This window comes from Ailuropoda melanoleuca, chromosome 2, assembly GCF_002007445.2.
Source record: "Ailuropoda melanoleuca isolate Jingjing chromosome 2, ASM200744v2, whole genome shotgun sequence".
Lineage (NCBI taxonomy): Eukaryota > Metazoa > Chordata > Mammalia > Carnivora > Ursidae > Ailuropoda > Ailuropoda melanoleuca.
In genome coordinates, this window is record NC_048219.1 from 199,552,105 (window position 1) to 199,578,391 (window position 26,287).

The 26,287-nt window shown below is 56.8% G+C and overlaps 1 protein-coding gene across 5 annotated transcripts; it reads left to right on the forward strand.

Moving 5' to 3' along the window:
- The first annotated feature begins 161 nt into the window (after positions 1-161).
- Positions 162-24,965, forward strand: ATG4B (autophagy related 4B cysteine peptidase). Of its 5 annotated transcripts, XR_004623711.1 has the most exons (14): positions 162-443; positions 8,798-8,899; positions 9,045-9,116; positions 10,979-11,077; positions 11,459-11,560; positions 12,182-12,254; positions 15,281-15,360; positions 19,271-19,464; positions 19,949-20,027; positions 20,354-20,628; positions 21,638-21,694; positions 22,133-22,226; positions 22,731-23,187; positions 23,283-24,965. XR_004623711.1 is itself a non-coding variant. In XM_034655594.1 (13 exons), exons 1-13 carry the CDS (start codon positions 293-295, stop codon positions 23,354-23,356), a joined length of 1,452 nt encoding a protein of 483 aa, XP_034511485.1. In that variant the 5' UTR covers positions 166-292; the 3' UTR covers positions 23,357-24,965. The 5 variants fall into 5 exon arrangements, 4 of the variants coding, with proteins under 4 accessions (XP_034511489.1, XP_034511485.1, XP_034511487.1 ...); XM_034655594.1 differs by lacking the exon at positions 22,731-23,187 and having other exon boundaries at positions 166-443; XM_034655596.1 differs by lacking the exon at positions 22,731-23,187 and having other exon boundaries at positions 168-443; positions 20,354-20,592.
- The last annotated feature ends 1,322 nt before the right edge of the window (positions 24,966-26,287 follow it).

Here is a 26,287-nt window from a genome sequence, read left to right on the forward strand (position 1 = left end):
GCGGCGGGGCGCCCCGCGGCTCGCGGCGTCGGGGGTGGGCGGGGGCGCCCCAGGCCGGCGGTCCCGTACGGTGGCATGGCGCTCCGGGCCGTCCGTACGGCAAGATGGCCGCGCCGGCGGCCCGGGCGCACGTCGGGTTAACGCGCCCTCTCCGGGGCCCCGCCGCCCGCCCGCAACTGCTTCCGCTACCCCCACGGGTCGCTGTCGGGGTCCCCCGAGCGAACGGTGCCGGCCGCTCGGGAGCCGAGCGCGTGAGCCCAGCCCTCGGCGTTGGGCCCCGCCGTACGCCAAGATGGCGGACGTGCACTTCCTCCTGCACTTCCGGCCCCGCCCGCGCCCGCTAGGCCTGGATTGGCCCCGGCAGCGGCCCGTCGCGTCGCGCTGCGGAACCGTCGGAGCGACGCCGCTCTCAGTCGGCGGCCGGAGAGGGAAGATGGATGCAGGTGAGGGCCGAGCGGGCGCGGGGCATCCCGCGGGCGACGCCCTCCTGGTCCCTCCGCAGCGGGGGTCTCGCCCAACGCGGCGTGGGTGCGGGATGGGCGCGGGGCTGCGGAGTGGGAGCCGGCCCTGGCGCCGAGCGGGGCGGGGACGGCGTCTGTGGGAAGGCCGGCGCGGGTCTGACAGGCGGCTGTTGGCGTGTCTCGGCGCCTTTTCAGTCTGGCCCGCCTCGCCCGGGCTCCCACCGACAGGCCCAAGGCCGGCGCGGACGACCAGGGGCAGCGTGGTATCCGAGACGGGCGGGAGGGGCGCCGGGTGGAGCTGGCTCCGGAACCGGCGGCCGGAGAATGCTGTGCCTGCCCCCACCTCACGCCCCAAGCATTAAGGGTGGAAGCTCTTTAACTCTTAGGAAGTTACATCGGGAGGCTGGAGGCGAGAAACATGCTCCCAGCACTCATAGCGCACGCATTTTTAAAAAATTTTTTAATTCAGTGACCAGATCATCCAAGCTTCCTTTTCGTAGTTGAAGAGAGAAACTGAATTCATCTTGTCATATCTTAACTTTTTGGGGTCCTGATGCAAAGTACGTGGCGGGCGGGAGGGAGTATGTGTACATGGGTGTCCGTGTACACGTGGGAATATGTGCGTATGTGGCGTTCAGGCCTGTTTTATCATGCTTCTGTTCCAGAGGGGACAGTTCCTTAATTTTTGCTGACAAAGTGTTTTGGGTCTTTGTGCAGTAGCCTTTAAAGTGTTCAGACACGGGCTGTCTCATCCCAGGGCAGTTTTAGTCCTTTCATTCCTTGTAGGGAGTGATTTGCCGGCAAGCGCCTCCTCCTCCCCCACCGCCACCTGGTTTAATTCCACCTGTCATCCTGGATGGCTTTGTTTGCTTTGTCTTTCTTCTCCTGGCAGCGGCAACTTAAATTTACCGAAATCTCAGTTTGGAAACTGGAATGCAGACCTGTGTGGCCAGTATTTCAATGACTTGTTGCATCTGGCTGGAGCAACCAGTAGTCCCGACTCCCAAAGAAGCATGCTAACCAGATTATTTTTTGTGAAGGTTGTTTAAAAAAGAGAAACCACAGAGAGTGTTTTGCTGGAGAAATGGGGTGGAGAAAGGAATAGAACTATTTATCCACTTTCTTTGAAGTTATCGCTGCTCAGATACTTCAGACTTTTCGTAGGAGAGACTTAGGTAAGGTGGAAAACACAGTTCAGTGGTGGTCATGTTACCTTAAACATGAAAATCGTCATGTTAAAGTTGAAGAGTATTTCAAAGTAGAAAAAAGTGTTTGCATTTGAAGGCCACTGCTGATGCTGATGAAAATATATATGTACTTGGAGGCTGTGGCGGAAAGTTTTTTTCTGACACGATGCTGTACATCTTTTTAGGGTGATTAATGGTGCAGCCTTCTCTGATCCCTGAACTCCTTACAGAGTCTGCCTTCCTTGACCAAGTCCTACGCAGTTCCTAGTTGTTTTTATAGTGATCCATTCAATAAACTACATTTGTTATTAAATGAGAGGTTTGTGTTGGGCATTGTTCTAGACCCTGGGGCTACAGAAGTGAACAAAATAGACAAAAACCATGTGGCTCATGTGGGAGAGTGATGTGAGCCAAGCAAGAGGGAGTTGGAATTATAGCCAGGATGGCCAGGAAAAATCTCACTGCAGACAGAGGTAAGTTTTGACCAAGACCCAAAAGCAGTGCAGGAGAAAGGGCAAGTGGGCCATTGTGGTCAGGATGTCACAGGTGGTGGTGATGGAAGTAGGAGCTAAGGGCAGAGAGACAAATTTGGCCTAGTCATGGGGCCTGGTTGGGTCATAGTGAGGACTGGGGCGTTTATTGATTCTAAATGAGTTGGTGAGTCTGAGAGGTTTTGAGTAGAGGAGTGCCGTGACTGGATGTATGTTTAGCAGACTCACTCTGGCTGCGCTGTCCAGAACATACTACATGTCCTGCAGAGGGCCCAGGGCAGAAACAAGGAGACCAGCTAAGAGGCTGTTGCAGTAAGCCAAGAGCAAGGACTTGGAAGCTTAGCTCAGGGTGGAGAGAGGAGGTTGACTTCTGGATGTGTTTGAGGGTTGAGACATCAGGACTGTGTACAGACTGGAAGTGATGGGGTGGTGGGAGGCATTGAAGATGTTGCTGAGGTTTATGGCCTGAATTGAGAACCTCTGGTGGGGAAGACTTTGGAGGTCTTGCTTGGTGGGGGAGCTCTTGGTTTTGTACGTGCTGACTATTGTTAGACATCTTTGCTGTGATGTTCAGGGAGGCTTTGGGTCCACGGGCCTGGATCTGAGAACGTGGGCCTGGACTCGAGGTCAAAGTGTGTGGAAAGCTGCTTTGAATGAGTCACTGAGGGTCTGAGAGGAGGAGGAAAGAGAAGGGGCCTGGGAGGGGCACCCAGGGCTGCTGGCTGGCGTGGAGAGGTCCAGAAGGTGGCACGCAGACTACAGGCTGGTTGTGTTCTCCACCAAGCCTCCAGCACTGTGTGTGAAAACACACTCCGCGCTCAAGGAGCCCGTGGGTGCCCGCAGTAAATGGCTGTGCTGTCCGTCCCTTGAGGACAGAGCCCGTGTCTCGAGCTTGTGTCTCCAGGGTTTCAGTTGTGTTTGGCATGTGGTTTGTAATCGAGGAAGCAGAACTTGGATTAATGGTAACTTACATGTTCCTGTACTATAAGAACTTGAGTTTGGAGAGTCTGTTAGTGTGTAAAGTGTCAGTGGTGAGAAGGGACTGCTGACCCCTTCGGGGCACTGGGACTCAGTGTGGTGTTCTGTCCAGTGTGCTTACGAGTGCGGTATTTTCTGGTTTAGCTGACATTCTGGGTGCTTTTCCTTTCTGTTCCTTCCTTTTCATTTAGAGCTGAACTGCCAACATCTTCATGAAAACTATTTAGGATTTTTAAAAGTAACTACTTGAAAAGCTGTCATTCTAAACATAAACTTTTTCTTTTTAAGATTTTATTTATTTACTGGACGGAGAGGAGAGAGGAGTGCGCACGAAAGCAGGGGGAGCGGCAGAGAGAGGGAAAACAGACTCCCCACTGAGCAAGGAGCCCGATGTGGGGCTCAATCCCAGGACCCTGGGATCATGACCTGAGCTGAAGGCAGACACTTCACTGGCTGAGCCACCCAGGCGCCCCTAAGTGTAAACATGTTCTAAAGGAAAGGGAAAACCCTTCTTCTGATTTTTTTATAAAGCATATTCTCTCAGAAGCTGTAGGTGTTTGGGGAAAATATCTTTGAAAAGTGATGCTTTACAGTAAGCTCTAAAAGAAATGTAGTGGTGCGTGTTTTTGTGGTTCTCCCTGGGTAGATTGCAGTGTGATTGGTACTGAGTGGAGACAAAATGGTTACCTTCATTGAGCACAATTCCCTATTTTTCTACCAGATTAATAATATTAAAACATTTGTTTCTAATGGAATTACCATACTGTTAAAGGGCTTTCTGCTTCCCCTTCCGGGTGTGGTCAGAGACATCGTGGAGGAAAATGTGGGAAATCAAGGGTCTGGGACCCAGGTGACCAAATGAGGGAGAGTGCCTCTGAAAGAGCCTCGTTCTTATGGTGGGTGACACCTGACAGCCTCGCTTGTCCTGCTTGTCCTCTTAGTGGAAGTTAAAACCATTTCCTGGGAGTCTGGAGACTGGCATTCTTTTCAAGATTTGACCCCTTTTCACTCAGGAGGTGTGTGAACTGCTTCACATATGATACAATATCACCTGTGCTGATGATAAAATTATTCTGAGGCCTAATTAATTTGGGACAGAGCTCTCTGGGAAGGATGCAGAGGCCACTGGCCTCAAGCCCCCCTTGAAAGCTGGTCAGTTTTTACAGAGTTGTAGGTCAGTCTCAGCCTCCTCCGTATTGGCCGATTTGTGTGGACATTACTGATTGTGAACTTTAGTTTTAAAATAGAAAAGTACTAGATTTTCTGTTGAACTGTTTTCTGAATTGGCATTCTATAATGTTTTTTGTTCTATGGAAGTATTAATATGTGTTTTGACTAAATTAATACTGATGATAAAAGTGGTGTTTCTTTGGGGCACCTGGGTGGCTCAGTTGTTAAGCGTCTGCCTTTGGCTCAGGGCGTGATCCCAGGGTCCTGGGATCAAGCCCCGCATTGGGCTCCTCCACTGGGAGCCTGCTTCTTCCTCTCCCACTCCCCCTGCTTGTGGTTCCCTCTCTCGCTGGCTGTCTCTCTCTCTGTCAAATAAATAAATAAATAAAATCTTTAAAAAAAAAAAAGTGGTGTTTTTTAGGGGGCAAGGGAGATTTAGTTTCATCCTGTAGATAGTGAGGCTTAAAATAGTATGAAAAGGAGGAAGGGGAGGTGCTGCACGCGTCGCTGGAACCTGGCACGGGCCTTACTTTCCCGCCCCACGGGGTAGAGCCCACAGTTGTGTCCGACCTCGCGGCAGGGGGCCAGGGCCGTGCATCCTACAGCTAGCAAGTGGGCTGTCTCCAAAAACAACTTCGTAGAGATGAGAAAAGTGAACGTCAGGAGTGAATGGTATTTAGAAAAACATCTTTCTCCATCGGAGAGTAAGGTCTAGAAGGTCCAGGAGCTTGGCGGTCTAGTGCAGGCAGCCTGTGCTGAGTGAACAGCGCCTCCGTCCGAGGGAGCCATGAGGGCGCCCAGGCTGTGGCGTTCATTCCAGGTGTCAGTGTGCTCTGCTGCATAGTACTTTGTGCTGGCTGTACAGGGACGAGAAGTCCTTCACTTGCTTCCGTGGTCAGAAGTGCTACGTGGGGCGCCTGGGTGGCACAGCGGTTAAGCGTCTGCCTTCGGCTCAGGGTGTGATCCCAGCGTTACGGGATCGAGCCCCACATCAGGCTCTTCTGCTATGAGCCTGCTTCTTCCTCTCCCACTCCCCCTGCTTGTGTTCCCTCTCTCGCTGGCTGTCTCTATCTCTGTCGAATAAATAAATAAAATCTTTAAAAAAAAAAAAAAGTGCTACGGGTCCATGGGACTGTGTGTGCCCATTTCCAGGGCTGCAGCCTGCGGACGTCGAACTAGCCTGTGAAGTGTCTTGGGTGGCTGGCTTCTGCTCTCTACACCCCAGTCCTGTGATGGAAGCTTGTTGCTTAGATGCAGCTTTAGTGAGGTAGATCGCGTATTCGGGGGAGTTTCCTGCGTAGCTCGCACTGGGTGCCACACCTGTTACAGAGTGTGGAGACTGGTCTTCGCTGCACACTGTGGCAGCACCAACTTACCCGTTCCAGTGACGCCCAGGGGACCCACCCTGAAACGTGCTTACTGTTGCCCAGCGTGGGGCAAAGCTTGTCATGTTTCCTCACACTGTCCCGGAGGGAAACACAGCTGTTCCCATCTTCCCAGTAAGAAAACTGAGGCACAGTAAGGTTACCACCAAGTGAGGGTCAGACTTCGGGCTGCCCACAGCAGGGACTGTATTCAGTAGGTGTGCCAGACACACTCCGTGCGCAGCGTCCCCCAGGACCGATGGGAACACGGTCCCTGTCTGAGGAAGCTGCCGTGCTGTGGGGGCACTGTGTCTGCAGCCAGCTCAGAGGCGCATATGACCCGCACCCATCAGGAGCGGGGTCCAGGGGGAGCGGCTCACACGCGCAGTCAGCTGGAGGGGCAGAGGCAGGAGGAGCAGTGACGTGAGGGCCGTGCGGGACGTGGGCGTGGACGCGCTCCTGGGGAGCCCGCAGATGATAAGTGCGCACCCTCACTTGGAGGCTCCTGCTCCGCTGGCAGGCACGGGGTCACTTCCTGCTCATTCATCCCCTTCAGGTGTGTCTGTCTCCTTGCTTGGTTTTGGCTGATGCACTAAAGAGTCTGAGGCCACACCACCCGTAATTTGGTTAGCCGTCGTAGGAAATTTGGTGATCAGGTGTTAACGTAATAGGACATTCTCTTATTCCTTTCCCTCTGAAGTTGGCTTGGTTGCCTATAAAGTTTGCTAGTAAACCTAAGAAGTACGCCTGTTTTGCATTTTGCCACCTCAGTAATGAAAAACCTCTCAACTTCAAAGGTCTCCCGGCTCTGATGGAGGGTTGTGATCCTTTGGCAGGTGCCGCACCCCTCTGGCACAGGGCGCGCGCGAGATGCTCGCGCACAGCTCTCCGTAGCCCTCTGGGGTCGTTAGCGGAGTCTGCGTCGTTAGTTCACAGCTGTGGCCTTCGAGGGGTCCTGACCATCCGTAGGGCAGGAGGAGGGCTAAGATTCTGCAGTGCTGGCACTTAGTGTCAGACGACTTGTTTACACCCTTTTTCCTTGAACATAAATGTTTGGGTTTGAATCTGCGGATCAGTTAAAGTCCAGGGGTCCTGACAGTAGAGAAGAACAGAAACACCATGATGTTTGCAGCTCCCCGAGAAGATGGTAGTTGAATTCACTCCAACGTAGTGTTGATAATCACATGCAGAAACAAGTAATCCTACGTAAAAAGGGAGATAAACTTGGACTGTGGTTGTTCCTGTGCATAGAGCAGCTTCGTTGGCGTTGTGGAAGCAGTCAGGTCAGACACCTTGAGCAGAGCCCCTGCAGGAAGCCCAGCGAGTGAGGGCCCCCAGCGCCGCCAATGCTCAGGCGCCCTGGGCAGCACAGCCTGTTCTGGAAGCAACCGGACCGCCCTGATGCTGTCAGGTTTCAGGTGAAAAAAAAAGGCAGAGCTGGGTCTGGGTTCCTGACAGCCAGGGAATTCTTGAAGTATCAAACGCAGGGTCTCCGGTTGCTGTGGGTTTTTTGTTCATGGAGCATTGCTTTCCCAACCCTGGGCCTGGGAATTAGCTGCGCACCCAGTGTAGCCTTTCTGGTGTAGTAAAATTGCACGCCTCTGAGCCTGCATTTCTGCGTCCTCGATATTAATGACACCGGCTGACCTTGGTGCCCTTCTGTCTGCCAGCTTGTGTGCACGCCTCATGGGGAGGGTTTCATGGACGCTTTGCAGCTGCCTGTGAGGGCATCCTGTTATGTTTTCCCCCATTTTATGAATAAGGAAATTTCTACACTGAGGGATCAAGGGGCCCAAAGCACCTCCAGCCTGGGAGTGCTCCAGCTAGGATTTGAACCTCCACTGCCAGGTGCTGGAGCCCGCACTGTACCCCCAGCATCCCCAAGGGATTGTGCACAGCACTGGAGGGCACGCAGGGATGCTCACACGGGGTGCGTCAGGAGCACCTAGACAGGGTGTGGGAATTACCGATGGCCTGGACGTTGGTGCCTCGGGGTGCTGTGAGACATTTGCTGGAGTTCTGTGTCTGTGTGGACGGACTATCATCGTTGAGAGAATAGAGATGAGGAAATCACGGGTGTGGTATGGTTTCCTTTATGGATCTATGCAGAGGCTTCTGGAAGGAGATTCCTTGCTGGGTGTGAAGCTGCAGATGATTTTTTAAATATTTGTAGTTTTCGGGTTTTTAAAAATTAATATGTCATTGTTACCAAAAGGTGGGGCTGTTGTTAAAAAATAAATTCCGATGTGGGAGAAACTATCATGACTGATTTTCCAAAGTTACCTGGGCAGTTGCAGGTAAAGGGTACGAATGACTAGGTACCATTGAGGCTTGAGAGGCAGCAGATGAGAACTGTGTGTTTAGGGTTCTGTGAGGGGCAGCTGAAGGGTTGGGGGACCGGGATACACTGTGCCTCTCGCCTCGCCGGTGTTGGTCTGTGCTCTGCTGAGTCCGGGAACCGTGTACAGAGGGTTTCCTCAGCCGGCTTCCAAGGACAGAGGGGGACACTGGGCCTCTCTAGTTTCTTAATGGAAGCAACACAGAATAAAATGGCGCTTGGGTCCTGTTAGCTCCATGCACAGCGACCTTCTTAGGTGGTGGGAGCTGGTGGCTGTGCTCTTCTAGGAGCATCTTGAAGTGAGAACAGCTGCAGGAGCCTCATGGACTTTGCAGAAGGATCTGTTTCTGGGGGTTTGTGTGCCACCCACGCATAGTACCTGCCCCTCCACAGCTGGTTGTCATTGTCCCCGACCTTGTGTTTCTTGCCCCTGAAGTACCTGCCCTCCCCTCGGCCTCCGGACACCTGCTCCTGGGGGACACTGAATCCACCTTCTATTCACTGTGTGGCCGCCCCTCACACTGAGATGTAAGGATTACTCTTGTCCTGTAGGGTGAAGTCTAAAACCAGCCCCGAAGCGGGTACTCGCCTGCCCTGGCCTGGCGCCGTCGGCCTCGGCGTCATGTCGGCCTCGGCGAGGCTCGGGAGCCCCTGCCCCATGGCTTGCGGTTGCGCCTTTGGTGGTTGTCCCAGCCCTGCCGAGACGCAGAATTACACACAGCTCTGTCCTCGGAAATGCAAGAAATGATTTCTCATATTGTTTTACGAAATTATAAAAGCGGGATCAATGTGTGTTTGGTTTCAATAGCTACTCTGACCTACGACACTCTTCGATTTGCTGAATTTGAAGATTTCCCGGAGACCTCAGAGCCTGTGTGGATACTGGGTAGAAAATACAGCATTTTCACAGGTACTCGCCGTGTCGCCTGCTGCGCTCTCGGGGCTCAGTCTACCGAAAGCATGTGGTGGTAATAATAGTTATCTTTTAATTCCCTGTAATATATGATCTGCGAAGTTAAGGCTGTGTGTGTTTTCTTCTTTTAAACAATCCCTAGAAAAGGATGAGATCTTGTCTGATGTGGCATCCAGACTTTGGTTTACATACAGGAAAAACTTCCCACCCATTGGTAAGTACGCCATCGGTTACAACATGTGATAGTAGATACGGGCTTTATAAGGAGGAAAACTTGGGTGTATAGTGTGGACTTTGGTATGCGGGTCCTTGTCACTTCATCTCAGACCTCACGGTAACCCTAGTGATGTAAGCCGGCTGAGGTCTCGCCCCCGGTGTGGAGGAGTTAGGGTCCAAACCCAGAGCTCCTGACTCTCCTGAGGGCAGGGATTTTCCGACTGCTGGTCCTGGTTTCTTACTGGAATCCAAAAGTCAGGATAATGAGTCAAAAGCATCATTTAAAAGCGTAGAGCAGAATGGAGCGTGAAGTCATGTGTCTCCCCAGTGAGGCGGCACACGGCTTCAGGAGGCTTTGGTCTGTACATCGAAGGCTGTCCTGGGTCACGGTTGTCACAGCGTGCTTCTGACTGTAGGCCCAGATGTTTGGAGGCCGCTGCTCTGTGTCCATCACCGTTTCTGCCGTGTCCCACACTTAGTCGTGGGGAGAGCTGAAAGGCAAGGTAGATGTGCCATGTCTTCACGTCGCACTAATGTACGTCCCATTCAAAGTGGCTCTTCATCGTTGTGACCCTGGAGGTGGACCGAGGAGGGGCCCCAGCTCTTGGCCTTGGCTCTGCAAGTTGGCAAACCTGAGACCAGAGGGTTGGCAGCAGGGGGCTGCGGCCCCCCCTTGGTGCCCGGTCTCCATCAGGCACCTCCCCAAGATGCAGTTGTCTGTGTTCTCTGGAAGTGGGGTGGATGCGGGACAGCCGTGAGCTTGACACTCAGGGACACTGCAGGGTAGGGAGACGAGGCCAGTGCCGCCACGGGCCAGTGAATGATGGGATTTGTCCACTGTGCTCCGGGATGTCGTTCCTGCCACAAGGGCTCTGCTCCGCCCTGGAGAAGCACCTGGCAGTGGAGGTGTGCTGTGCAGTGCTGGGGGGGGGACACCACTGCCCTGCAGGTCTGCTGTCTGGACTCACAGCAGGGATGGGCTAAGAGGAGCCTTGTATTGTTTGGTAAAGTCATCGAGGAAGAAGGTGCCTGCCGCTAAGGGCCAGCATGGTCTTCCCTTCCCTAGCCACGGAGAGGTGACTAGTTTGTAGGGGAGCTGTCGCACGTCCTGAGCACTGTGCTTCGCCTGTCCCCCACCCCTCCCACTCTGCCCCTCGGTGCTTTGTCCACCCACGTGTGTGGGAGGGGCTGCCGAGGCTCCGCGGTGACGCTGCAGGGAAATGGTGGAGGCACCTGGGACTGCAACTTGCTGCACTGGCCCTGGCGTCTCGGCTCCTCCGCTGCCTCGTGCCTCTCGCCTTGTGGGTACTTAGGATGTCGGGGTGTCTCCTGTCATGCTGGGGCCTGTCTCGGAGTGCACGCAGAGCTGTGGTGCCCAGTGTCGGCATCCTTTTGTGCCCTGGTGGTGGGCGTGACCTGGATGGACCCCAGGGCGTGTGTACTTAAGTGCTGAGGGTTGTTGCTGACCCGCCCCTGAGTTATGTTTCTGCCCTCCTGCGTTCCAGGCCCACTCTCCCAGCAACTGCGTTTTTGCTCTTCTGGTGCTTGGGGAAAGGTCCTCTGTATCTGACTTGGAGTTTCCTAGATTACTCATGAGACTTAGTGTCTTTTCATATGTTTTCAGACATTCTTAATTTTCTGTGACTGACTTGTTCATGTATTTTGCCCATTTCGAGGGGTTGACAGGACGTGTCAGATGTGCCCTTGGCATGACCAGGTTCTAAATGGCCTGTCACCTGAGATGGAGCTGACATGGTGTAGGGCTGACCCAAGCGTGCTAGGGCCAAGGCCTCCTGCCAGTGGACTCCTGACCTGCTGAGGCATCTGACGGCGAGGCCTCTCTCTTTGTCCGCATGACAGGGGGCACCGGCCCCACCTCGGACACGGGCTGGGGCTGCATGCTGCGGTGCGGACAGATGATCTTTGCCCAGGCCCTGGTGTGTCGCCATTTAGGCCGAGGTAAGTCACGACACCGAGGACGGCAGCATTCTTAGGAAGCAAATGGGCTGCGGGGTTAGGTTACCCAAAGCACACAGACTGGGATTCAGGGTTTTCTTGAGGGCGACCCACTGGTTTTCGTTGATTTAAAAAAGTGATTTTAAAGAATACCGATGAATGTTTGTCTTTTAGAATTAACTTTATATCACTGAAACCATTTTCTGCTTTGTATGGATTTCTTTTGATGGGTTAGCATATATGCATTTAGAGTCCTGGACAATGTGGCTTTTAACTTTAGATAAAGATTCAAAAAGGGTTTCATCTGTGGCTTGAGTGTTTTATAAACGTGAAGGCTTCTTTTTCCTCTTTTGGTAAAACCGAACTTCTGCGTCTCTCCCGTAGATTGGAGGTGGACGCAGCGGAAGAGGCAGCCGGATAGCTACTTCAATGTCCTCAATGCATTCATCGACAGAAAGGACAGTTACTACTCCATTCACCAGATAGGTGGGAGATTGCCGAGTGCACCAGGCCCCGCTGCTTAGAGCCGGCTGAGTCACTGGGTCCCCCTGAGCGCTTCTTCAGTGTCGGGCGTGTGAGGCGTGAGGCTGTTGGTCCCTCTGGCCCGTAGCCACTGCAGGCTGCTGTCGTGGGCCGGGCCACTCAGACCCCGGGCCTTGCTGTGCCGCGGGGGCTGTGGGGATGTGGTGGTGTGCGGGCTGCTCGTCGCGGCAGCTGTGCAGGTGGGACGCCACCATCTCCAGGGGTCATCCCTCTCTGCGCCCCTCACTAAGTCTAAATGCTTCTTTGTTTTGACCGTCTCATTCCCACACGGAAGGAAGTAAAGGTATAGCTTTGAGCCATTTAATTTCCGCCATCCTGGTCCTTATTGAAGGGCTGGGATCCCGGCTTGTAGTGAGGGACTAATCTTGAGGCGGCCCCTGTCCCTCTTGGAGGAAGCGCCCTGGGGTCTGTCAGGGGCTCCTGCTGGAGGCAGGGGTGGGTGCGCCTGTCCAGGCATCCTGTGGAGTGTTCCCACCGCCACGTTCTGCTGCCAGGACAAGCCTCTTCTGGGGGGGGAGGGGCGAGGGGGGCACTCACATCACTAATCTCATCTGTTTCCTGCAGCACAAATGGGAGTTGGCGAGGGCAAGTCCATTGGCCAGTGGTACGGGCCCAACACCGTTGCCCAGGTGCTCAAGTATGTGCCAAGCCCCATCCCTCCCATTTCCTTGGGGTAGCGTGAGCATGACCTGTGGGTTCCGGCTCTCCTGAGTCTTTGTTGCTGAAGGAAGTGAAGGGTCTTTTAGTCTTCCCCTCACAGCCCTCCTGAGCGTCCTCAGAGGTGGCCGCACCCGTTGCTCTCCGGTGTGGAATTTATGTTTCCCGATAGAGGAGTGTCCTCACCCAGATGGTGCCCACTGGATGGGGCCTCTGTGTGTGTCTGTCACGTGGATCCATCCACTCGGATGCTTTTCCGATGGTCCGGGAGGTTGACACTGGTCTGGAGTGACAGTGCTGTGTGGGTGCTGTGGGCCTCTGCCTCTGTGCTGAGCCCGCTTATCCCCGCCTTGACCCTGTGTCTGCAGCTGCGGCTTTCCCTTCGCATCCTGACCTGTGTACCTGCCGCCTGCTCCCTGTCTCCCAGGCTTCTCGCTCAGGGTGTCTGAACCCACCCTCCCCCTCCTTTTTCCCCAAGCCCACTTCTCCTTATTGCAGTGAAGGGCCACCCTCTCCATCTGCCTGCTCTTGGCAGCTTCTTCCGGACCCTCCAGGGTGCTACTTTCTCTCATAAATCCACCTTCTAGCTGAGCCCCAAGCCTGCCCACTGTCTTTCTGTCCCCTTACCCAGCCCCCCTATTTACTCAGCCCCTACCACTGCCCCTACGAACCCTGGGTCCAGCCGCGCACGCCTTGAAGCAGAGTCTTTCTGCACAGTCAGTCTCCCTGCGTGGTCAGTGTCTGGTCAGTGTGTGTGGTCTGCGCGTGTAGTCCATGTTCGTAGCCTGTGCGTGGCCTGCATCAGTCATCTGCGTGGTCTCTGTGGTCCATGCGTGTGGTATGGCTGCATGGTCTGTGTATGTGGTCTCTGTGCATGCCTGCACATGGGTCTTCTGGCGTGGCCTGCCTATGGGCTCTTGCTGTCCCCATTCTGCTCTGAAGCACTTCCTTTTGTGGTTGCCGTCCATCTAGTCCCATCTCAATGCCAGGTTTCGGTCCTTAGTTTACTCAGTCGTCCAGCAGGTGGCTCTTGACGCAGGTGTTCTCTCTTGGAAACCCTGGACCGTACGGTCATGCTCTCTGGTCCCTGTTGAGAGTTGATGGCTCCATTGCAGGCCCTCCCTGCCCCCCAGTGAGCACTGCGGGGCTGGCTTGGGCCTTTGGCCTCTTTTCTGCCAGCACCAGTGTGAGCCATGGTCTGCATGGCACAGCTCCCAGAGTCACACCCCCAGGGCAGATTTGTGCCCAGACTCCAGACTCAGTGCGCACACTTGCCCAGCAGCAACCCTTAGATGTCTGAGGGGTGTGTCAGCCTAACAGCCAGAACCCAGAGCTGACCCTTCTCCCCATCCCCAGCCTGTTCCTTCTACAGGGAATGGCAGTGCTGTCCTTCCAGAAACTCAGGCCAGACACTGGGGTCGTGCTAGATTCTTTTTCTCAGCACATCCCATCCAGATGCATCCAGACTCTAACCAGTGCTCATTGCCTCCCTGTCCTCACCCCTGTCCAAGTGCCATCTTCTGCCTCCTTGTTGGTCTTCCTTTTCTCTTTGACATCTTGAGTCTCTTTTAAGATACGAATGGGACACCTGGGCGGCTTTGTCAGTTAAGTGTCCGGCTCTTGATTTTGGCTTGGGTCATGATCTCAGGGTTGTGGGATNGGGATTCAGCCCCCCCCCCCCCCGCCACACTGTGCACACACTTTCTCTCACTAAAGTAAACCAATGAATTTTTTTTAAAGATTATTTATTTGAGAGAGAGAACATGTACAGGTGGGGGGTGGGGAGGGAGAGGGAGAAGCAGACTTCCCACTGAGTGTGGAGCTCAGTGCGGGGCTCAATCCCAGGAACCTGAGATCATGAGCTGAGCCAAAGTCAGGTGCTTAACCGATTGAGCCAGCCAGGTGCCCCTAAATCAATAAATCTTAAAAAATAAAATAAAATACCAGTAGGCATCATCTTCATGGAATACATGTCGGCCATCTGCCCCTTCTCTGCTAGAACCGTCCTCAGGCTTCCCAGCTGACTCCAGGGAAAGCTGCAGGTGGAGGCACGACTGTGCCTCCCTTTCCGGCCCTGCGCTCACTCCCAGGCACGCTGTACCTCGTGCTCCTCGCACACGCCCGCCCCACGGCCTCTGCACCTGCTCCCGCCCTTCCCCGCACCAAGGCCTTCGTGCACCTGCACTGGTCACGCTCCAGCTACTGCTCTGTTGTTCTTCATGGTGCTCGCTACCCACAGTAACTCTTCATTGCCTGCCTTTTGTCTGGAATGTTAGCGTCTTGGGGGGGCTGCTTTGTCTCTTGTGTGTCAGTGGGTTCCAGCCCAGTACCTGGCCTTCAGCAGGCGTGAGAGAGAGGGGCAGCCAGCGGACTGTTGCACGTGCTCCCCAGGCCACCATTTTGGCCTTTCCACGGGGGAGGGGCTTTGTGTGGTTGGCCTGATGCCCCATGCCCTCTACCTGCGTCCCCAGATGGACCAGGTTCTCCCGTTAGACCTTTGGTTTTAGTTCACTTGTCTTTCAGAGGCTCGAGTCTTTGACCGGGGTTCTTTCCCGCGGCCGATTGCTGTTGTTAAACCACGGATTTCTCTGGGAACTAGAACTGCTTGTCAGTCCCTCACTTTGGGGGTGAGGTGGAGCAGAGTGTGAAGGTGCCGGGGGGTGGGGTGCTGGGCCTGCCTGAGTTGGCAGGACCTGGGGTGTATCTGAGACAGGGTTTGTCCTCCCTTTCCCAGGAAAGAACGCCCCGTGGGCAGGGCTGCTGTGCAGGGACCCTGTCCACACATGGCAGCTGGGGGTAATGGGAGGAGTACTGGGCCACGGTGGGAAGAAGCAGGCCGCAGCCTCGGCTGTATTCCCGTCGGTGGCCCTGACTGTCTCAGCTGTGATCTCTCTCATCTGCAAGAACTGCTGGAGCATTTGCCGCTCTTTCCTTCGCTTGCCCCGCGGAAGTGAAACGTTTTTAAAATGTGAAGGGTTATTGGTGTGTCCTCCCCCTTTCTGTTAGGAAGCTGGCTGTCTTCGACACCTGGAGCGCCTTGGCAGTCCACATAGCGATGGACAACACGGTGGTGATGGAGGACATCAGTAAGTGAACAAGAGTGCAGGGGTTGTAGCTGGTGGGACTCGGAGCAGCTCCCTGGCCCACGGAGGGGCCTCGGCGGGCGTGCAGGTCGGTGCCCCGTACACGGGCCAGGGGACCCCTCGTTCTCGTCTAGCGTACAGCAGGCTAAGGGGAAGGGCCCAGACTCTCTGCAGAGCTCGGCTACGTCCTACCCCGACTGGCTTTGTGTCCTCATTGCAAAAACTTGTGCAGGAGTGCTGCCTCAGCCCCTCACGGACATCGTGCTCCCCAGGAAAGCCAAGAGCAGTTTTCAGCTGCACCATCTCTAGCGAAGGGGTAACAGGAAAGGGGAGCATAGCTCTGTTCCTCTTTCTGGAAGGATCCAAAGGAAACCTGAAGGAGTCCAGGCATGCTGAAGTTTTAGTCCGGGAGGAAAATGATGGCTCGGTTTGGTAAATGCCCTCTAGTGAGTGAGTGAGTTTTGAATTTGTGGAGTTCACATCCTGTTATACAACCAAGCTGACAAAACTCAATTTAATGTCTTAGTTTTTCACTTAGGAATACCTTTTCCCCAAAGAATGTGCCCGAGCTCCCTCTACTCCAGTTTTACTGAAGTTCCACATATTTGCTGCTGCCTTGCTTTGAAATTTACCTAAGAAAGAGCCTTTGAGCGTGCTCACGTGGGGGTTGACTGACAGTTGGAGGGAGGCCTCGCGTCCTGACTGCAGGCGAGGAGCACACGGCGGGCTTGCTCCCCGCTGCTGCCCGGCCCTTCCCTTCTTCAGCCTGGGGACCATGTCTGCGCAGAGTTGGGGGAGCCAGCCATGGGCCTCCCTCCCTCCGTGCCCTCTGACCCTGTCCCCCTAAGAGCTGACAAACCAGGGACTCGAACTCCAGGAGGGGTGTTTTTCCCTTCTGCCTTCTCACGTTTTCTTGAAATTTCTGTGAAACGTGGGAAACTGGAAACATGCAGGGAACGGGGGGAGAAAAACCACTTGGAAGCCGTTCCTACTGACGTGGAGATGCCGTTCCTTCCAGCGTTTGTTGTTCAGAGCAGCCCTTGCACGTTGTCAAAGTGTCGTCTTCTGTCAGGGACGTTACAGTGTTCTGTTGTCTGGCTGCTCATCTCCCAGTACACGTCCGTTTCTCTTTTCCTCCAGTGTTGGGGACACCACCAACCTCAGGGCCGACCCAGTCACCTGCCCAGCCTGCCCTCAGAGGCTGGCTCAATGGTGCGGTGCCAGGAAGGAGTGAGGGACAGGCTCCTTCCCAGAGTCTGCATTCCTGGGGGGGTCCGGGGGGAGGTGCTGGGGTGCCTGGAGGAAACTCAGCCGGATGCCGGCCCCTGGCTCTCGGGGTCTTAGGTCATCTGTAGCAGTGCTGCTGGAGATAAGGTGCAGACTTGGGGCTTGTCTGAGGAGGATATGGGTCTGTTCTGGGGAGAGCCTGGGCCTGCAAATTTAACAGGCTCCTAGGTGGGGTGTGTGTGGCTGCCCGGCCGTGGTCAGGGCCCTGGATTCCTCCCCTCCTGAGTCAGAAGTGATCGTCTCGTCACAGGGACAACTTAGGAAGAATAGCATCAGTACACAACCAGCAAGGACGCTGGGACCAAAAACCCTGCCTGGGGTCCTGTGCACAGTTTAGTGAGGTGAGTGGTAGACGGAGGGGATTCTGAATGGCTGTGCGAACTGCTTGTGGCTTTAGGAGCCCCAGGGGGGTTGGGGGGACACCTCAGGCCTCGTCCAAGGCAGGCGGGCAGCCACTTTTGTAGTCACGGCTGCCCGACGTTGCAGGTGTGGGAGAGAAAGCTCCGGTTCACCAAAGCAAGTGGTGGGGAACTAATACCGGCCAAGCCAGGGCTGTCCCGGTCTCCAGAGCTGCTCCCTAGCGGAAGTGCTGGCTTTCCGCCTTCCCTGTCCATTTCAGGGTAGAGTGCTGGGCGGGGGGAGCCTTGCTGGTGGAATGTCATTCTATTTTTATATAATTTTTGAAGCATCTAGAAAATTTAAATTGAAAATGTGAGTAAAATGTACAAATCCTTTTAAGGATTTGTCCTTGGGGGGCCAGCCGGGACCCCCAGAGCAGCCTCCACCAGTGCTTGGCCTGGATGGGTTTAGAGCTTCGTGAGCACAGCAGACACTGGGGGGGAGGAGTTGTTACAGATGGAAGACGACAGCGTGGCAGTGCGCACAAAGGTCCGCCACGGAAAGCGCGCTGGGCCAAGACCCTGGCAGCAGAAAGAAGGCAGAGGAGACTGGTTGGAGCCTCCAGGAGGCGAGGACGGGTGACCGCAAAGGAACAGGAGGACAGCGTCCCTGTGCCGGAGCCTGCGTTTTCACAGCTGAACACCTCCCGGTTTTTAACCGGGTGTCCTTCAGATACGCATGTTCTTAGTGACACTTCCAGCTGCAGAGACGGACACTTGGAAGCGTCGGGATGAAGGTAGCGGTAGCTGCTGTTGAAGAGAGGCGGTCCCGCTGGCCCAGCCATCTCGTCCTGCTGCCGCAGCAGGTGCTGGCAGGGCCAGGGCAGCGTGCTGAGGAGGCGGCAGGTGGTGTGCAGCCATCATCACGGGTGGGCTCACAGAGAGCTTACACGTGGTGGGAATGTGAAGGGAGCATGACCGAGTGACCCGTGGGTGCCCAGACATTTGCCATGTCATGGGCTGCATGCAGCCTCAGTGAGTCTAACCCCACGTGCCGCCATGATGGGCCCTGCTTCCGTGATTTCTTGAGCCGATGTGAGGGTCAGTGCTAGTGATAAAGGTATAGTCAGCAAGGAGTCCCTCCCATTCCCATTCTTTCATTTTCCAACTGTGCATTTTGAGAAATTCCAGTCCTGTGTTCATGCAGCCATCCGTCTCCCTCCTGCATCCCCTGTTGTCAGTGGTCAGCACACCTGCTTTCCCACTGCTTGACCACCCTGGCCTTCTCTGGTCTACTCCGGCCTGTGGTCGAGGGTCTTGTGTTGTGTGTGGTTACAACAGCTGTGCAGTCTTCTCTGATCTGGAACGTTCTCCCTCTTGGTTTATTTTCTTGGTTTTTCATAGCACTGACATTTTGAAGAACCCAGGTCCGTTTGGTACAGTGCCCCCCACTCTATTTGCTTCGTCAGAATTAGATTGGGGAAACATCTTGGCTGAGAACAGGACCTCCGGGCTGTCCTCAGCACCACAGCGGAGGCCACTGCCCATCAGTGACGCTTCCTCAGGTCCCCTGCTGGGGCTGTGTCTCTGCTTCTCTGTGATGAGTGGGGATTCCGGGGCTGATACTGAATTTGTGTCAAGGATTTTTCCTGGAATGGTGGCTTCTGTAACTAACCATCCTTCCCTCCAGGTTTGCCAGCTGGCAAGGTGGCTGGCCCATCTCGTCCTTTCTCTGCCCCAGGCCTGGGATCAGCGGTTTCTCCGAGGAGCCCTGGTTCCATTTAGTAGGGAAAGGTGTTCAGAAACCACGGCCTGGGTGCCTGCTGGACTGGGGCCCCTGGAGTGTCGCTGTCCCTGCCACCAGCCCCCTTGGTAGCACACTGACGGAAGGATTAGCAGTGCGCTTAGAAGAAATAAGTCGTCTCCATGTTTACGAGGGAGGAGCAAGGCTGTTCCTCGATGGCGTCCTTGCGGGGGGGGGGCCATGCGGTGTGCCGCCATCCGTGGCGCTGTCGTTGCTTGCCTGGGATGCACGGTGGTGTTTGCTTTGTTTCGCTTGAGACTATTTCGTGACAGCGATTTTAAATTGAACACGTGTAGAAAATGTTTCTTTTTTTCCGTCTGTGGACGGCAGGATTAATCTTAGACTTATTTTCCAGGTTCAGGTTTTACTAAGCTCTTGACTTTTTTATACTTGTTTCCTGTGACTTAGTAACGATGTACTTGCTGCTTTTGGGTAAACTTCTGTCTGCTTCTGTTCAGCCCTTGAAAGCACATCTGTTTTTCAGGAAGGTTGTGCAGCGGCAGCCTTCCGTGTGCGGGGGCCGCCTCGCTTTCCGCGGATTCCAGCCGGCACTGTAACGGCTTCCCTGCCGGAGCTGAGGTCACCGATAGGCCGGCACCCTGGAGACCCCTGGTGCTTCTCATCCCCCTGCGCCTGGGGCTCACGGACATCAACGAGGCCTACGTGGAAACACTGAAGGTGGGGCTTCTCGCCGACCAGCAGGGGGATTGAAATACCAGTTCACGTTAGAACTGCTGTTGCCGCCACGTCCGCCCCTTCTGCCCTCTGATCCCCACTGGGGACGCCTGGCCTCCACCCGGGCAGTCCCAACTGCCTCTCCCGCTGGCCCCCACGCTCACCCTGCAGTCTCTGCTCCTCCTGCCTCCGGTCCCTGGCAGCACTCAGCCTCGGTGCACCCGCCCCCGCCCCGTCTGCCCTGCACCCGGGCCCCTCTCACCCGTCCCCGCGCCACCTCCCACTGCCCCTCACTTGTACCTTCCGCGGCCCCACCGCTTACGTGGAGCTTTCCTGGACGCAGCCGCAGGTTACTTCCTAACTAAGTTCTGTGGGACCACGTCTTCCCGCTGTCCTTCCCCCGTCACCCCGTCGGGCCCTGCGGTCGGGTGGCTTGGGGGCCGCTCCACGGCTCGCTCAGCCGCCCCCCCTCCGCTCCGTCCTGCAGCGTTGCTTCATGATGCCGCAGTCCCTGGGAGTGATCGGCGGGAAGCCCAACAGCGCCCACTATTTCATCGGCTACGCTGGTGAGTGGCGGTTCTGCGGGCATGCCCTAGTCAGCCAGAAGCTGGGGGAGAGGGAGTCCTTAGGGCCACCTAAACGTCCTCGGGCGTTGGCTTGACCCAGGGCGTCCAGTTAAAAAGCAGTGTGCTCCTGTGCGGGGTCTGTGTCCCCACCTGGCGGGTGCTGGCCTCCCACGTACCCTCTTCTCCCCAGCAGTCTGGTTCCCACCCTGTCTTCTGCCTGCCGTCTCTCCCAACCTGGCGTATCCAGCCACGCGGAGTCCGTGGGGCACGTCCGAGTGGGACCCCAGTCTGCTGCCTTTCTGCTGACTTCCCCGTCGTCTCCCCAGGTGAAGAGCTCATCTACCTGGACCCCCACACGACGCAGCCGGCGGTGGAGCTCACCGACAGCTGCTTCATCGCGGACGAGAGCTTCCACTGCCGGCACCCGCCGAGCAGGATGAGCATTGGGGAGCTCGACCCGTCCATTGCCGTGGTGCGTCCCCGCCCATCCTGCCTCCTCGGACCGTGGGGCCGGCGTTCAGAGCCGGTCCGTGCTCAGTCCTGCTCTTCTAGGATGGAAGGCCAGGTGTCCGCTTCTAGGATGTGTTTTCAGTGTATTGGAGTAGGTGTCACGTTCACGTGGCTTCGAGGGCACAGGGCACAGAAGGGTTAGTAACGTCTTAGCTCCTCGGGGCCCTTTAACATAGCGGCAGTCTACTCCAGTCCCTGCTCTGCGCCACCTCTTTGGGGATTTGGGTTTGACTTTTCAGTTTTTGACGTCAGGTATGTGGGAGATGATTCCTAAGAACGAGCTTCCTTGCTCTGATCGCAAGGTGGAATTTTGGGCTGTGGTTCACATATGTGCTTTCAAAATGCAGGTGATGGGGACGGGGCAGGAACACCTGGAAGGAATGGTGTCCCCCAGGGAGTGCTTAACTGACTCACAGACGACCGGGCAGATCCCGGTCCTGAAACAGATCTCTCCGGACGCAGAGTTTGTGGGTTCGTGTTGCGTCCTGAGGCTGGCGGCCGGGGAAGACGCCTGAGGGTGGCGGGGCCTGGCCGGAGCTCGGAGGGTTGAGTTCCCGTCCAGCAAGCGTGACACATGCTGTGCCGAGAAGTGCGTCTCCGTAGCGGACCGGGGCTGGTGTTCGTGTGGACGTAGAGCAGCCTGGACGAGCAGTGTGGTCGACAGCGGGCATGTGGACACAGGGCGGGGAGGAGTGACCCCAGTCCTCACCTGATAGGAAGAGGGCTCCTCAGGAGAAACCAGCTTCCCGTCTTCCAGCAGAATGTTGCCTGTGTCCCTTCGCCAGAGCCCAGGGCAGTGTGGACGGTCTTTGGAGTGTGACGGGGCGCCCGTTTCCATGATCACACTTGTAGTTCTGGTGGCCCTTGGAGTTCTAGTAACATATCCCAGGTGTCGGAGCTTTGTGTGCGATGGCTCTAGGAGTGTGCCATCGCCACCGACTCTTCGCGGGACTCAGGGCTCCCCGCATCTAGGTTCCAGTGGGTGGAAGGCCCACTTTTTGAGTTGTGCTGCGTGCTGTGGGTCCTGGTGGTGTGTGCCACTGGCCAGGCCGTTAAACTACACATGGCTTCTGTGCTGCTCACGGTCACTTCTTTTCCAGGGGTTCTTCTGTAAGACTGAGGACGACTTTGATGACTGGTGCCAACAAGTCAGACAGGTGGGTGGCGGGTCCCCGCACGTGGGCTGGGCTGGGGGAAGGCTGTCTCGGGGTCTCCAGTTTGGGGTCCCACCTCCCTCGGCACCTGGCGCAGGGCTCGCAGTGTGGCTTGTGGCATCGACCTCGTTGTGTGTAGAGAACGTGGGCACAGACCTTGCTCGTGAGCCTTGGGCAGGGGGTCTCAGGTTTGTCAGTGCTGTGGCCACGAGGGGAGGCAGCAAGTGGAGTTTGCCCCCAGGGCTGTGGTTTGCCGCCCTCCATGGGAGCGACCGGAGAGGCCTGATGATGGCAGACTCAGCAGAGGGCCAAGAGAGCCTTTCCTCCGAGACTGCCTCCCCGTCCTCATCCACGGTCTCCCCTGCTGGCAGTGCTGATCTCTGGGCGGGGGCACGAGGCTGTACCCCCATGGCTGTGTCTAACAGCTCTGTCTGCTGACAGCTGTCGCTGCTCGGAGGTGCCCTGCCCATGTTCGAGCTGGTGGAGCAGCAGCCTTCCCACCTGGCCTGCCCCGACGTCCTAAACGTGTCCTTAGGTGAGTCTGGACGCCACAGGGCCCTGTCTCAGGTGGGGACACGGCTGTTCCGGGTGTGGTGTGGTCTGTGCGATGTTCTGTCCTCTGCTTCTCCCAGGTTCTGTTCCAGTTGCTTTTGACTTTTAAGATTTGTATGAGCCCAGGGTGTGACCCCTTGGTGGTGTGTGTGCGTGGGACCGGGGTGCTGCCGAACAGCCTGTCTGGGCCCCGAGCTGGCAGCAGCACAGTCTGCTGCCTTGTCCTTCGCCTCACGCGCGGTAACCTGGCCCCCGAGCGTGGAGCCGGGTGTGCTCCTCACGCGGCCCCCTGGGTCCCTGCGAGCCAGAACGTGCTAGGCTCTCCGAGGCGGCCCAGTGTCTCTGTGAGGTCCAGCCCGGGAGCCAGCCCTGGAGTGGCGGGCCACAGGTGGGCTCCGTGTCCTGCTGCTCAGTGGCTCTAGGCCCAGGGCCTTCTCCCTCACTCAGGCCCTCAGTTTCCCTGAAGTGAATCACTTGTGGCACACAGAGACCCGGGACTCAGCGGGAAGGCCGTGAGCACATCCAGTTCATGCAGCCATCGGTCTCTGTGACGCTGATGGGGCCTGTGTCCCTGTCCCTCCAAGAAGATCATGGAGGATGGTGACTGAGCCCACTGTCAGAAACCAGAAGGGAGTCAGGGTGCCGCATTGGAGACTCGGGACAGATGTCCCATCAGTCCCCAGACGGTACAGGGGGTGCCACCCCCTCGTGGGACGGGAAACCCTGCCCTCCTAGCCCCTGCCCCTTCCTTCTGTGTTCCGCCAAGGAGCGTGTTCTCTTTTCAGACGCGCCTGTGGGATTCTCTTTCCTGCCCTCCCCTCGCCAGTTGAAGCTCCCGGCCTGCTGAGACCCACAGCCCAGGAGGCCGATGCCTCAGCGGGGCAGTCCTGGTGTCCCCTTGCCTCCTGCTGCAGCGAGGGCGAGCGGGCCAGATACAGGGCGTGGTGGGTGGTGCACACACAGGCGCGGGTCTCTCCATCCCCACAGCCCGGGTACCCCGCACAGGGCATCTGATGGGGTGTTGTCTTGTTTCTTCTAGACTCTTCTGACGTAGAGCGACTGGAAAGATTCTTCGATTCAGAAGATGAAGACTTTGAAATCTTGTCTCTTTGAAAATCCTGGAGTTGGGGGACGGTTTCCACTGGCCCTCCCCGGGGGCACCTTCACGAGCCCGGCCCTGTCTCGGGGCGCGTGGCGCCGCCACATTTCATCCATCCAGCCTGCCCGTCCGCTTAACGCCCCTGCCCCGTGCGCCTCTGCCCGCAGACGGAGGACTGCCCTGTCCCGGAGGCCTTCCTGCGAGCCCTGGGACTGCGCAGGCCCGGAGGGCTCATCGGGCTACCAGGCACAAATGAAGGGCGGCCCGCGGGAAGGCCCAGGGCAGCCGGGTCAGGAGCTCCTGAGAGCAGAGCCTTTCACACTTCCGAGAGTTCTCCCTGCGACACTGCCAGCCCTGCATTCGCGCGTCGCCTCTGCCCTGCTTCCTCCTGGGCGCTCGGTTCTGGGTTTGCTTTGGAATTAAAGTCCTGTTCGAAGTTACAAGGACATGAATTTCTGTGGGGCGTGTCCCAAGTCAGTCTTCTCAGAAGAGCTGCAGGGAGGACGCGTGCGGACTCAGCCTGGTCCCTGCCGGCGGCGGCCTCTGCCTGGCCTGCTTATCAAGGGCTACCTCAGTGGGAGATCAGGTTGGAAGGATTCTGGCAAGGGTTCTTCTTGCTTTGGGGAGCATAGTAAAGTGGTGGGGCGTGGTGGAAATCCAAAGATGTCACCATGTGTGTGACTCACTAGGACAGGGACATGCCTGCTCTCCCGGAGCTGCAGGTCAAACCCGGGTGGGATGCGCCTTTCTCATGCCTCCTTTGCGGGTCCCGGCATTCAAGACGCCCTGCGTGCTGCTGCTTGCTTGTCGCGCCAGCTTCTCTTGGGTCCGGGTCCGGGTTGGGTGAGGGGAGGGGCTGCCCTGTGGCCCTGGGGCCTGGCGGGTGGTGTGGGGAGCGCAGCATGCTGCCATCCGGGGCCTTCCTCCCGGTCACCAAGGCTTTAAGATGGTTTGGGGCCAGAGGGTAAAGCCCACAGCTTTACGGTGCAAGCCCGGTGCCCCATCCCTCTGTACCAGTTGGAGATGTTTCCGGACCCTTCTCAGCACTAATGTCAGCACCTGCGGCCTTTAGCCCGCGTACTCTGGGCTCAAACTGCACCACTCCTACTCGGTTTTGCCGTCCGTCCTGGAAGACTGGCTTCTGTCCCACCGAAGTGTAAAAGGGCTCTGGGGGGCTCGGGTGGAGGTGACGGCCTTTCCCAGAGCGCCTCCACACACAGCCACCTCCGAGTCCTTGCTTGTGCGGGCGGGCAGGGCTGGAGCACGCATCACGTCCTGCCGGCCCGCGTGTTGCCCACTAAGTGATTTTCTTTTTTTCTTCTGTTTCCTGCGCCCCGTCCACGAGGTAGCGTTGGGGGAGCAGGGAAGGTTGGCTGGTTTCCACTCCTCCAGCACTGCGTTTCTCTGAACGAACAATGTGCCGCCGCGCCGTGGGCTGGGGGCCGGGGGGTGTTGGGGCAGCCCCTGCTGCTGGTACGACCGGGGACTTGGGCGGCGGCCTGACCCACGGGGACCTTTGTTTCATGTGTTCTGAAAAAGGCTTACTGAAGAGAATATTGTTCATTCTTCGTAGTGTAGTTTGCAATTCTTAATGGCAAATAATAACAGTTTCAGTAGAAAACACTTCGTCGTCTGCGTCTTGATTCTTCCTCGTGCTCTGGTGGATGTGGTTAGACGGAGCAGGAACGCTGCCTAGGCTCCTGATGCCACTGGAGGACTCCAGAGAGGGATCTGGTGGGTGGGTGTGGCAGCTCCTGTCCCCAGACCCTTCCCGCGTCCCACCCAGCCTGGAAGCGGTGATGCTGTCCTTGGCCCCACGGTCCCAAAAGTGAAAAACACAAGGGAACCTGCCTTAGGAGAGCGCACAGTAGCTCCTTCGACAAGAGGCTTTGTAGAAAGTGTCCCCAGTGTGGTGTTAGCCTTAGTTTGATTTATGAAAGCAGTGTCCCTCCGGGCAGGCCTCGGCCAGCCACCTGGGTGTGAGTCACACAGGACGCGGGCAAGGCCTGTGGTGGGACGCTCAGGAGGTGCCCCTCCCACCCCCCGGTGCTGTTGCGAGGGGCCCAAGGCAGACAAGTGGGAAGCACTGAGCTGACCCCCAGGTGAGGAGGTCCACCTGCGTCGTGGCCTCTAGAAAATGCCCGTAGGAACTTCTTGTGCTGGAACCATTCTCCACACTCAGTGGCTTTGAGCCACAGCCTTCCTGTCAGGACCCCGGAGGCCAGGGATCTAAGTCAAGGTCTCTGCAGGGCTGTTTCCTCCTGAAGGCTCCAAGGGGACAAGGTTTACCCCCGTCCCCCTCCTAGAAGCTGCCTGCATTCCCTGGGTACACGGCCCTCCTTCCACCTTGAGCGCCCCAAGGGTGTGCCCTCTGGCCCATCCTGCTGCCACCAATGTCCCCTGACTAGGACTCCTGCCTCCCTGCAAGAGACCCTTGTGACTGCATCTTGGGCCTTCCCAGACAAGGGCCTCTCCTCTCCACCTCGCTGTGCAGGTGCCCTGTTCCCAAGCTCCAGGAGGACCGCATGGCCACGTTCAGGAGCCACTACTCTGCCCAAACCCAGGGCAAAAGCCACTGGAGCGGGGGGCTCTGGACCGTGTCACATACCATACACCCTCCCCGCCTGCCCCTGCCCCCGTTGGCCAAGCGTGCCCTTGCAACCGCGGCCAGATGTTTCAAGACAGATGCCCTATTCCCTGAAGAAACCGTTTCTGCCTCCACTCCCGTCCCGCTGCTCACCGCCTGCAGGACGCCCCCCCCCCCCCCCCCCCCCCCCCCCCCCCCCCGCCCGCCGGCCCCCCCCCCCCCCCCCGGTTCCAGCTGCTCCTCCCGAGTTCCTTCCACCTCCGACCCCACAGCCCGGCCCCTACCCCGTCCTGGCCTGTGCTTGGGTGCCCCAGGCCCAGCCCGACTCCCTCGGCTTGCTCGGCCCACCACCCACTCC

Excerpts from the sequence above, each read along its gene's own strand:
- ATG4B (XM_034655594.1), top strand. The coding sequence starts at position 293 with ATGGCGGACGTGCACTTCCTCCTGCACTTCCGGCCCCGCCCGCGCCCG. Across the intron at positions 9,117-10,978 it reads GAAAAACTTCCCACCCATTG|GGGGCACCGGCCCCACCTCG; the intron begins GTAAGTACGCCA and ends TCCGCATGACAG. Across the intron at positions 12,255-15,280 it reads ACCGTTGCCCAGGTGCTCAA|GAAGCTGGCTGTCTTCGACA; the intron begins GTATGTGCCAAG and ends CCTTTCTGTTAG.